Source organism: Gouania willdenowi, chromosome 14, assembly GCF_900634775.1.
Source record: "Gouania willdenowi chromosome 14, fGouWil2.1, whole genome shotgun sequence".
In the NCBI taxonomy this organism is placed as follows: Eukaryota; Metazoa; Chordata; class Actinopteri; order Blenniiformes; family Gobiesocidae; genus Gouania; species Gouania willdenowi.
Window position 1 is genome coordinate 25030695 of NC_041057.1, and position 13247 is coordinate 25043941.

Below are 13247 nucleotides of genomic sequence, written 5' to 3' on the forward strand. Positions count from 1 at the left end.
TGGTGGCCCATGTGCGGACTTAAAAGCTCCAGGTGCGCATGTAATCACTGATTAACCTTGATTGGAATGGTTTCCAAGCAATTTTGCCCTGCAGAGATAGTCTTAGATCGGTTAAGTCTGTCCTAGCTCTGTTGGGCTGGGGTGGTGGATGCTGCCAACACTAACTATGGTTTATTCCTGTTTTTTAAAGTTTTAGAATTTCCGTTTGTCCTGTTTTTATAGTTTTAGGATTACTATCCCAGTGTTTCCTCGGAGGGAGCCCTCTGCACTAGGGGCTGTGATGGGCCGTCGCTGCAGTGCTGCTGTCTCGTAGCCCTGTGCCCATGGTTTGTCGTCTGCTCCCTGTACCGACGGCTTCTTGTGATGTCTCCTTACCTAGATTCTCTGTACCCAGCCATGTGCCATTGTCCTTAATTTAACCTGTGTCTGTGTGCGGTGGACGGGGTTTGTGGACGGGGGTTGTTATAAATAAATATTGATTTGATTTAATTCTGCCTTCATCAGGATATAGACTTAAGAGTGAAGTGGCCCAATGACATCTACTACAAGAACGTGATGAAGATCGGGGGAGTGTTAGTGACTTCTACAGTCATGGGATCAACCTTTTATACACTTATAGGTAAAATTTCTACTGAGGAGGTTTTATTCTTAAAAGCTGCTTGAGACAATATTTTTTAATCAGATAAAGACACGGTATAGGCCTCATGGATCAGTAAATGAAAGATAATTTAAGTCACAAACAAATATAAAAGTTTGAAATTGACGCACTAAAATCTGTTTTGATCTCCACTTTTAACACTTGGTTTATTGACATTGTCTGAAAAGTTTCACACATTACATTGTAGGATGCATAGTTTACCTTTTTCTAACAATGATTTCTTTGCCAGACAAGGAGGACAGTGATTGGCCTGAAAAGATTTTTGTTTTATTTAATTCCCTGTGTTCCCCGTGATCACACCTCACTCCGTGAGATATTTAATTTCAGCTGGATTTTAACACGGGAAATCAAAGTAAGAATGGACAGCATCTGTCTATGGGACTCCACAATCCACTGTGTGAAAGTTCTTCAACAATGTCAATGAACTAAATGGAGACCAAAACAGACTTATGAGCGGCAATTTCAAACTTCCACATTTGTTTGAGAGTCAATTTCCTTTGATTTATTGACTTATGAGGCCTACATTTGCTCTTTATCTGTTTTTAGTTTCTGTCTTTTATATTTGATTACGATGGTATGCTTCCAGGTTGTGGATTCAATGTGACAAACAGCAGTCCTACAGTGTGCATCAATGACCTGATTCAACTGTACAACAAGCAACAGAACTGCAGCCTAGCACCACTCAGCTGTGCCCAGCTCATAGCCCGCACTGTCACTTGCTTGGAGGCCCTTATCAGTAGTTTCCAACGAAGAGGACCCGAACTTATTCTGCCGCTCTACTATAAGAGGTGGCTGCACAGGTCTGTAAAGCTGACCCTGGTTTATCCGAAAGGGAACATTTTATTACTTGGATAAAATATATAAAAAGGAAAATATAGATGGATGGAAATTAACCAAATTAATTATCAACCTGCATATAGTATACAGTATAGCTGTTTAAAACTGTACCAAAACCAGGACATTGCTAGTTTAATTATTGACTTATAAATATACAAATATATATACAGTACATACCACAATTTATTTTTAAATCAGAATTGTTTCTTAATTGATATCGGCTTCAACCAAAATTGCTAAGGTTAACATTATAAATACCGCGCTCAGTCTAAGCAGCATTAAGTTAATGACTATTGTTAGGTTAATGATTATTTAATTACAGGCCTGTGTCATATACATCAGTGCTTCTTAACCATCGGCCTTGGGCTGCAGCACCACCTCATGGCCTGCAAAATGTTAATATTTTGTCTGCTTTGTAATACATATTTTCGGGTGTTTGAATATTTTGAACTACAACACTTTCTAACTCTTGCTCTTTGTGCTCTGATGATAGCGGCACTCAGGTGCGTCTGTGGTGTGAGGACGGCCTTGAAGTTCAAGTAGTGGGTCTGGACCATAATGGATTCCTACAAGTGTATAGCAAGGAGAAGGGCGTGGTCTCGGTGGAGCCAGATGGAAACTCATTTGACATGCTGAAAAACTTAGTGGTAATAAAGCAGAAGTAGGATCCATGGATGAACATGCTAGTTTTAACAAAACATCAAATGAACATATCTTTGTTTCAAACAGTCATGTTTTAATATTAGCTGGAAGACAAGCTGTTGGTTAACACTAGTTCAACAAGTAATGTCTGACATAGTCTCAGCTTAATGGCTCTGAAAACATCTAACGATGACTTCCTGCTCTATGTCTACTAATGTGCACTATTATTATCAGAATTAAGCTTTGTAGCACTTGTTTAGTTTATTAGGTTATTTTGGTTGTACTGTTCCCATTGTCATAAAAATTGGAAGGATCTCCAAAAACATAATTTGTCATAGCCCTCATTATCTTGCTTGCCATGTTGCCTCTGCCCTATTACTGACTGTATTTATTCCTGAATATTGCTTCTCTTTTACTGTTGTAATGTTTTGTACAGTGCATTTTTCTCCTCTTTACTTTTTGCTAGCAAAGAAGAACTTAATCTGCTAGTTGTTCAAACCTGAGATTTATCAAAGAGACAGAGATTTTACTTTGCTTGAATCAATCAATCGTTTAACAACAGACTTTAAACAAACAGAATATGAATCAATGAGAATATCAAGTACATATACTGTATATACGCTAGTAAAACAAGGCTCTCAACTAGCACAGCTGTGGTCTGGAGTGGACACCTTTTCTAAACGTGCAAAGACCAGTGTTCGAACAATCAGGGTCCAGGGTCCGCCAGGTCCAGCCATGATCTCGTCCCTCTTCCTCCTTGGCATGGAACATAGCTTCTTTCTTCAGCCACCGCCTGGGGTGAAGAAAGTCCTCCACATCTCTTCTTTACCTACCTCTGTGTCAGGTACCCCCTACTGCTTCACACTTAAAAAACAATGTGATGCAGTGTTTTTCCACCTTGAGGTCATGAGTGGGGGTGAGTATTGGCAAGGATGTTCCAATAAGATACGTATCACGATACTTGGGTCACGATACGATACCGCAATATATCATGATATTCTACCCAGTTAATATCAAAATTAAATGTAGAGATGTAAAAGCAAGTTGCTGTATATGTTCATCAGAAGATATTGATCATTCAGAAGACAAATTGAGTCAAAACTATTTGCTTCAAAACATTCTATTTATTATTAGGATTTTTGAACATTTTCACTGGAAAAAAGAAAATGCAGTGTTACACACTGCCATCATAAAAATAAAGTGCAAGAAGTTTCTTTTCACTGAAACTACTGTGTAGAAGTCTCAAAGTAACCATTACAAGATAATGATGGCATTGTAACAACTGTAAGTGAGAACATTAAGGATAAATCACCCTGAGTTACTGATGATACACAAAAATAAGAAAAAATAATTTGTCCTATTGTCAGTTTAAATACTTATCTGAACAGATTATATGAAAATAAAATGCCTGTGCATACATAATTATTGCAGGCATTACACACTGCCATCATAAAATCAAATGCTTCAAGTAACCATTGCAACACATTGAAAGCACTGAAATACAAATACACAAAAATATTGATCAAAAGAAATGAATAAAAATACATATATATATTTTTTCAATCTAACAATACTTCAGTTTTATACAGCACCTTTCAAAAAAAAGCTCAGACTCTTTACAAGAAATAAATTACACAACACTCAAAACAATCTTAACTGTATTCTATACTTTCACTTTTTCAATGTAAATCTAGTTTGTGATATTAAAATGGGGTGACGACCCAAAAAAGTTAGGAACCACTGATGTAATGTCATACAATGTAGCCCTACAGTGATATTTGTCTCTGAATTTCACCTATCCTGTTGAAGAACATTTTATATACTAGTACAGTGCCCGTCGGAAGTATGTATTCATGTGGGAGCATAAGTATAGTTGTCAATTATGGCCAAATGAGAATATATTTGAAGGTTGGATGTACAAAGAGGTGTACATACTCTGTACTGTTATAAAGGGGCTTAATGCAAAGTAAAATAGTGTGTGTGATTTCTCTGGTTTCATTTCATGGGACATGTGCATGATAAATGTGTTTGTTGTTTTTTTATACTCTTTTTGTGTGTTTTTCTGTAATGTATGTTTTTTGGAGTCATTATGCATATTTTTATATCTTTCTGTTGTCTTTTTGGGCATTTTTTGTATAATTGTTTTTTTTTTTTTGTTATTTTTGTGTATTCTGAGTCATTTTCATGTTTTTGTCGTTTGGTGTATTTTTCTGTAATGTATGTTTTTTGGAGTCGTGTATCTTTGTATCTCTCTGTTGTTTTTTATAGTCTATTGTTGCCATTGTAGTGTAATAGAGTTGTCATTTATGGCCAAATGAGTACGTGTTTTGAAGGTTAGATGTACAAAGTGGTGTACATACTCTGTTACTGTTATGAAGGGGTTTATTTGCGGGTGCAAAGTAAAATAGTGTGTGCGATTTACCTGGTTTAATTCTATGGGACGTGCATGATAAATGTGTTTGTTTTTTTTACTCATTTGTAAAAAAAAATTTTGTTTTTGCATTTTTTCTGTAATTATAGTTTTTTGTTGCCATTGTAGTGTAATACTGGATTTTGTGTAGTTTTGTGCATTTCTGTTGTCATTTTGACAATTTTCGTTTGGACAGCGTGACTTTTGCTCGGGTGAGGAGCTGTGTAGTGAAATAGATATAGATGGTGCGCTAGCGCCCCCTCACACCCTGAGGTCAAAAGATGAATAGGTTTCATTTCGGGGTCATCCAGAAGTGAAATAAAATAAAAATAAAAATTTTGAAATGACCAAATTACTCCAAAATAACAGATACACACACTTGGGATATTTGGAACCCGTTGACCAAGTTTCAGGTCATACTGCAACGCGTCGGGGAGATATTTGCTCCGCACGCACACACACAGACCACCCTTGCTTTTTAGTTAGACTAGTACAGTGCCCGTCAGAAGTGTGCATTCATGCGGGACCATAAGGAGTATTTTTGTATCTTTCTGTTGTGTTTTTGTGCATCTTTTGTCTAATTATTAGGTTCCGATGTCCCAGAATGGGACAGAGGAACCTATTGTTTTCGCTTTTATTTCCTATTATTATACCCCGCCCGCCTTTGATCGCTAATTCGACCCCCTAAAAATGCCCGAAAACTCACCGAAATTTGCACGCACCTCAGGCCTGGCGAAAAATTTGATAATTTGGTGGCGTGAAAAAAAACGGACAGAAAACGCACGCATAGCATAGCGTGCGTTTTAGCCGCCAAAACAAACGATGGAACCACACGACCGCCAGGTCTGACCGATTTGCACAAAAATCGCCACATGTAGTCTTCGCCCCAGAATGAGCAAAAAGTTACATTGTGACCCCGCCCAAAACCAAACAGGAAGTCAGCCATCTTGGGTCAAAGGTCAAAAATGGCGTTTCGCCCTCGAAACGCATCTGCGCTAACTAGTCTGAGGGGATTCATCCGATTCGCTTAAAACTTGGCAACACCACATAGGACCCATTGAAGATGAAAAGTTATCGAAAGAATTTTCGTATCTGTCACGGTTTGGTCGTGGCGCCGCCACAAAAATGCAATGCTAATTTTCGTTAGCACGCAAAAAATTCCAAATCTCCATAACTCTGACACACAAACTTCGATCAGCTTCAAATTTCACACAAAGGACATGTGCCCAAGCTTGGTCATGACTGCTTTGAAACATTTCCCATCATGCCTTGTGTTTTTGACCGGTGTCATTTAAGGTCATGTACACGGTTAGCATTTACAGCGCGCCGTTCTAGGAAAAAGATTATAACTCTAGAATGCAAAGTTCAAACTGCTTCATATTTGATACACATGATGACCGTACAGCCATAAACAAAACTCGAGAACCATTTTACCCATAATGCCTTGCGTTCTCAGAGGGCGCCGCTTCTGTGGTCGTCCTACACGAGCAGCTGTAGCGGACAGACGATATGTCGTGTTGACTTCAAAACACTGTAGGATGAACCTACACAGAGGGTAGCAAATTGCTATAGAAGAAAAAACAGGCTGTGATCAGTGGGAGGGGCCTATAATGACACGGGAGAATCCATCGCCATCAGCACGCTATAATAGGAAAATGCTTATAACGCTTCAATGCAAAGTTCAAACTGCTTCATATTTGATACATACGATGATTGTCCATCCATAAACAACGCTCGATGACCAAATTACCCATCATGGCCAGTGGGAGGGGCCTATCATGACACAGGAAAATCCTTCGCCATAACTACGTCGTTTTACGAAAACGCTTACAACTCCAGAATGCAAAGTTCAAAGTGCTTCATATTTGATACACATGATGACCGTACAGCCCCAAACAACAAACGAAAACCAAAAACACCCACAATGCCTTGCGCTCTCAGAGGGCGCAGCTTCTTGGGCCGTCCTACGCAAGCAACTCTAGCGGCAAGACGACATGTCGTGTTGACTTCAAAACACTGTAGGATGAATCTTATTTGATGGAAGCACATTGCTATGGCAAATAGAGCAGGCTGTGAAAAGTGGGAGGGGCCTATCATGACACAGGAAAATCCCTCGCCATAACTACGCCGTTATACGAAAACGCTTATAACTCTAGAGTGCAAAGTTCAAACTGCTTCATATTTGATACACACGATCACTGTCCAGAGCTAAACAACAAACGATAACCAATTTACCCACAATGCCTTGCGTTCTCAGAGGGCGCCGCTTCTGTGGTCGTCCTACACGAGCAGCTGTAGTGGACAGACGATATGTCGTGTTGACTTCAAAACACTGTAGGATGAATCTTATTAGATGGAAGCACATTGCTATGGCAAATAGAGCAGGCTGTGAAAAGTGGGAGGGGCCTATCATGACACAGGAAAATCCTTCGCGATAAGTACGCCGTTATACGAAAACGCTTACAACTCCAGGCCAATTCCCAAATCCCCAACAGTGGTATACGTGACCGTGGGTTACCGCACCCGGCCGCTTCATCGGAACCTATGACGCCGCTCGCGGCTTTAATTAGGTTCCGATGTCCCAGAATGGGACAGAGGAACCTATTGTTTTCGCTATTATATCGTTTTATTATTATACCCCGCCCGCCTTTGATCGCTAATTCGACCCCCTAAAAATGCCCGAAAACTCACCGAAATTTGCACGCACCTCAGGCCTGGCGAAAAATTTGATAATTAGGTGGCGTGAAAAAAAACGGACAGAAAACGCACGCGTAGCGTGCGTTTTCGCCGCCAAAAAAACGATGGAACCGCACGACCGCCAGGTTTGACCGATATGTACGAAAATCGCCACGTGTAGTCTCCGCCCCAGAATGAGCAAAAAGTTACATTGTGACCCCGCCCAAAACCAAACAGGAAGTCAGCCATCTTGGGTCAAAGGTCAAAAATGGCGTTTCGCCCTCGAAACGCATCTGCGCGAACTAGTCTGAGGGGATTCATCCGATTCGCTTAAAACTTGGCAACACCACATAGGACCCATTGAAGATGAAAAGTTATCAAAAGAATTTTCGTATCTGTCACGGTTTGGTCGTGGCGCCGCCACAAAAATGCAATGCTAATTTTCGTTAGCACGCAAAAAATTCCAAATCTCCATAACTCTGACACACAAACTTCGATCAGCTTCAAATTTCACACAAAGGACATGTGCCCAAGCTTGGTCATGACTGCTTTGAAACATTTCCCATCATGCCTTGTGTTTTCGACCGGTGTCATTTAAGGTCATGTACACGGTTAGCATCAACAGGACGCCGTTCTAGGAAAAAGCTTATAACTCTAGAATGCAATGTTCAAACTGCTTCATTTTTGATACACACAATCACTGTCCAGAGCTAAACAACAAACGATAACCAATTTACCCACAATGCCTTGCGTTCTCAGAGGGCGCCGCTTCTGTGGTCGTCCAACACGAGCAGCTGTAGCGGACAGACGATATGTCGTGTTGACTTCAAAACACTGTACGATGAACCTACACAGAGGGGAGCAAATTCCTATTGAAGAAACAACAGACTGTGGTCAGTGGGAGGGGCCTAAAATATCACTGGAAAATTCTTCGCCATCTGTGGTCGTCCAACACGAGCAGCTGTAGCGGACAAACGATATGTCGTGTTGACTTCAAAACACTGTAGGATGAACCTACACAGAGGGGAGCAAATTCCTATTGAAGAAACAACAGACTGTGGTCAGTGGGAGGGGCCTATAATGACACACGAAAATCCCTCGCCATCACCACGCCATAAATACGAAAACGCTTATAACTCTAGAGTGCAAAGTTCAAACTGCTTCATATTTGATACACACGATCACTGTCCAGAGCTAAACAACAAACGATAACCAATGTACCCACAATGCCTTGCGTTCTCAGAGGGCGCCGCTTCTGTGGTCGTCCAACACGAGCAGCTGTAGCGGACAGACGATATATCGTGTTGACTTCAAAACACTGTAGGATGAATCTTATTAGATGGAAGCACATTGCTATGGAAAATAAACCAGGTTGTGAAAAGTGGGAGGGGCCTATCATGACACAGGAGAATCCTTCGCCATCAGCACGCTGTAATAGGAAAAAGCTTATAACTCTAGAATGCAAAGTTCAAACTGCTTCATATTTGATACACACGATCACTGTCCAGAGCTAAACAACAAACGATAACCAATGTACCCACAATGCCTTGCGTTCTCAGAGGGCGCCGCTTCTGTGGTCGTCCAACACGAGCAGCTGTAGCGGACAGACGATATATCGTGTTGACTTCAAAACACTGTAGGATGAATCTTATTAGATGGAAGCACATTGCTATGGAAAATAAACCAGGTTGTGAAAAGTGGGAGGGGCCTATCATGACACAGGAGAATCCTTCGCCATCAGCACGCTGTAATAGGAAAAAGCTTATAACTCTAGAATGCAAAGTTCAAACTGCTTCATATTTGATAAACACCATCACTGTTCAGAGCTAAACAACAAACGATAACCAATTTACCCACAATGCCTTGCGTTCTCAGAGGGCGCCGCTTCTGTGGTCATCCAACACGAGCAGCTGTAACGGACAGACGATATGTCGTGTTGACTTCAAAACACTGTAGGATGAATCTTATTAGATGGAAGCACATTGCTATGGCAAATAGAGCAGGCTGTGAAAAGTGGGAGGGGCCTATCATGACACAGGAAAATCCATCGCCATAACTACGCCGTTATACGAAAACGCTTACAACTCCAGAATGCAAAGTTCAAAGTGCTTCATATTTGATAGACATGATGACCGTACAGCCCCAAACAACAAACGATAACCAATTTACCCACAATGCCTTGCGTTCTCAGAGGGCGCCGCTTCTGTGGTCATCCAACACGAGCAGCTGTAGCGGACAGACGACATGTCGTGTTGACTTCAAAACACTGTAGGATGAATCTTATTAGATGGAAACACATTGCTATGGCAAAAAGAGCAGGCTGTGAAAAGTGGGAGGGGCCTATCATGACACAGGAAAATCCATCGCCATAGCTACGCCGTTATACGAAAACACTTACAACTCCAGGCCGATTCCCAAATCCCCAACAGTGGTATACGTGACCGTGGGTTACCGCCCCCGGCCACTTCATCGGAACCTATGACGCCGCTCGCGGCTTTAATTGTGTTTGTTACTCATTTTTATATTTTTTTTTGTTTGATGTATTTTTCCGTAATATATGTTTTTGGAGTCATTATGTGTAGTTTTGTATCTTTCTGTTGTGTTTTTGTGCATTTTTTGTATAATTATTGTCTTTTGTTGCCATTGCAGTGTAATTCTGGAATATTTTTGTCTATTTTTGTATCTTTTTTAGTGTAGTTTTGTGCATTTCTGTTGTTATTTTGTGTATTTTTGTATAAATATTTAGTTTTGTGTATTTTGAGTCATTTTCATATGTTTTTTGTTGTTTGGTGTATTTTTCTGTAATGAATGTTTTTTGGAGTAATTTTGTGTGTTTTTGGAGCCACTGATGAAAATGAGAGGTGAAATTGACAATGGCTAGTAGTTCTCGTCTTGTAGTGCAATAATTCTGTTTGGGTTTGGCTAGTTTGCGGCTACCATACGCCAACACACGCTCTGCGCCATCCTGCATTTGTGACAGGACAGTGCCAATGCCTGAGTCACTGGCATCGGTGTCGAGGATAATTTCGCCATGGTCCAGTGGGTAACCTAAGACAGGAGCGGTGGTGAGGCGGTTCTTGAGCATGTCGAAGGCGGCTTGATGTTCAGCTTGCCACTGGAAGCGAGCATTTTTCTTTGTCAGATTATGTAATGGCTCGGCGATTGAGGAACAGCTATGTTTTGCTCTGGGTTAACACAAGAGTATAATATTGGAAGCAAGCACGCTTCCAATATTATATTTGCTTCTGGTTTAAAAGTAGCTGGTGTGCTTTGTAGAAAACTTCCCATATGAGCAGTGGCAAAGGGATTTGTGTCTGCAGACTGGACATTTAATGACATGTTTGGAGCATTATAGGGGAGCATATTAACACCTGGGCTTCCTACAGGGTCTTCAGGCAGGACAGTCGAATGGCGCGAACAAATGTTCTCCATTTGCCAGTGTGTTAGCACATCATTCATCACACAGAAATGGTCATAATGTTCACATTTGATCTCAGTCTCGTGTTCATAGGCCCCCACAGTACTTTTTTCATTGTCCTGGACAATGTTTAGTGACATAAACAGGTTTGAGTAGTTAGTTTCTTGTCCATACACATCGGGAAAGTAGGGAGCAGATGCCATTTTGGATTACCTTAGCAACGCTAATATTTTGATACTGATGTATCACAGTTATTGTCCTCTTATTTATGCTGCTCACCTCTCCTTTAATAATGTGAGGGTCCCTTTGTGGTCGCCAGGGTTAAAACCTTTCCGGTTCAGTACCCCAACCGTGGTTGAAAGACACAGGGGAGATATGTATCCTCCAGGGCCGGAGGCTGCTTCTCCTCCGGGATTAACTCCCGTATACCTCACGCCCGTCAAAGTTGGTGCCGTCACCACTGCGTATAAAGAACAGGCCTTGTGGTTGTCTCAGAGCTGCACTTTATTTTCTTTCCGCCCTATGAACATAGCCTCACTATCTATCCCAGTCACCGTGCAGGACTCTCATCGGCATACACACACCTCTCTCCTCCGTAGCTTCCTTTTCACACACACCTGCGTGCGCAGCCGGGTGCACACACTACGTCACTCACATTCACGCACTGAGCTGCCCTACCTGAAACACATTTCACAACAATAAAAATAGAAATTTGATTTTTTATTTGCACTTTTTATGTTCTATTATTATATTTATTTAATTTACAACAGCAATATAAATCACGTTTAAAAGTATTTTCCCTAATTCCACATCGTTGGAGAAAATGGCATAAATAAAATTGAACTTTGTGTTTAACGCTGTGCGTTGCTAACTTTATCCAGTAATGTTAGCATATCCTAGCCTCATCTGTTATCTGCTAATGATCACTTATTCTACTAGTTTAGCGGGAGATGATCCACTAACATGCATTAATGCACACGTTAATGCGTTTAGATACGCTGATAATAATAATATCCAATATGATTATTTAAACGCCTTTGTTTTTTCGTGTACATATATGGCTATTGAACAAAGGCAGTTCACGTCGCCCGGATTGGCGCTACCGGGGCCCTACCTTGGAGCCAGGCCCGGAGTTGGGGCTCGAGTGCGAGCGCCTGGTGGCCGGGGCTTTGCCCACGGGCCCCGGCCGGGCAGAGCCCGAAAGGACGACGTGGGCCCGCCCTCCCGTAGGCCCACCACTCGCAGGAGGAATCATATGAGGCCGGTGCAATGTGGATCGGGCAGTCGTCCAGGGCGGGGGCCTTGGCGATCTGATCCCCGGCTACAGAAGCTAGCGTTAGAGACGTGGAGTGTCACCTCTCTGGTGGGGAAGAAGCCTGAGCTTGTGTGCGAAGTGGAGAAGTTTGAACTAGATATAGTCGGTCTCACCTCGACAGTGAGACCTGGAGGGGCGTGATTGGGAGGAACGGCCCCCCTGATTGGAACCCGAGCGGTGTTTTGTTGTTGGACTTCTGTGCTCGTCACAGATTGTCCATAACAAACACCATGTTCAAGCATAAGGGTGTCCATATGTGCACTTGGCACCAGGACACCCTAGGCCGCAGTTCGATGATCAACTTCGTAGTCGTGTCATCGGACTTGTGGCCGCATGTCTTGGACACTCGGGTAAAGAGAGGGGCGGAGCTGTCAACTGATCACCACCTGGTGGTGAGTTGGCTCCGATGGCGGGGGAGGATGCCGGTTAGACATGGCAGACCCAAACGTATAGTGAGGGTCTGCTGGGAACGCCTGGCAGAGTCTCCCGTCAGAAGGAGCTTCAACTCCCACCTCCAGGAAAACTTCAACCATGTCTCGGAGGAGGCGGGGGACATTGAGTCCGAGTGGGCCATGTTCCTTGCCTCTGTTGCTGAGGTGGCTGATCGGTGCTGTGGCCGCAAGGTAGTCGGTGCCTGTTGTGGCGGCAATACCCGAACCCGTTGGTGGACACCGGGGGTGAGGGATGCCGTCAAGCTGAAGAAGGAGTCCTACCAGGCCTTTTTGGCCTGTGGGACTCCGGAAGCAGCAGACAGGTACCAACGGGCCAAGCGGAGTGCAGCCACGGCGGTCGCCGAGGCAAAAGCCCGGACATGGGATGAGTTTGGTGAGGCCATGGAGAACGACTTCCGGACGGCTTCGAAGAGATTCTGGACCACCATCCGGCGTCTCGGGGGGGGAAGCAGTTCACCGTCAACACTATGTATGGTGCGGATGGTGCGCTGCTGACCTCGACTCGAGACCTCCTCAATCCCACCGACACGCCTTCCAATCAGGAAGCAGGGCCCGGGGACCCGAGAGTGGGCTCTCCTATCTCTGGGGCTGAGGTTGCCGAGGTGGTTGAAAAGCTCCTCGGTGGCAGGGCTCCGGGGGTGGATGAGATCCGCCCGGAGTTCCTCAAGGCCCTGGATGTTTTGGGGCTGTCATGGCTGACACGACTCTGCAACATCGCAGGCAGTGCCTCTGGATTGGCAGACCGGGGTGGTGGTCCCCCTTTTTAAGAAGGGGGACCGGAGGGTGTGTTCCAATTATAGAGGGATCACACTCCTCAGCCTCCCCAGTAAGGTCTATTC

General features: G+C 43.1%; 1 protein-coding gene across 5 annotated transcripts in view; it reads left to right on the plus strand.

Annotated features, from left to right (window-relative positions):
• The window catches only part of hlcs (holocarboxylase synthetase (biotin-(proprionyl-CoA-carboxylase (ATP-hydrolysing)) ligase)), a 69204-nt gene extending 66742 nt beyond the window's left edge, over positions 1–2462 (plus strand). For 4 of the 5 annotated variants that reach the window (XM_028466097.1, XM_028466101.1, XM_028466099.1 and 1 more), the window contains 3 exons: positions 505–619; positions 1245–1458; positions 1989–2462. In XM_028466097.1, the coding sequence (XP_028321898.1) occupies positions 505–619; positions 1245–1458; positions 1989–2160 (501 nt within the window). In that variant the 3' untranslated portion in view covers positions 2161–2462. The remainder of the gene's footprint in view (positions 1–504; positions 620–1244; positions 1459–1988) is intronic. The other variant, XM_028466098.1, reaches the window with a different exon arrangement.
• Positions 2463–13247: the final 10785 nt, after the last annotated feature.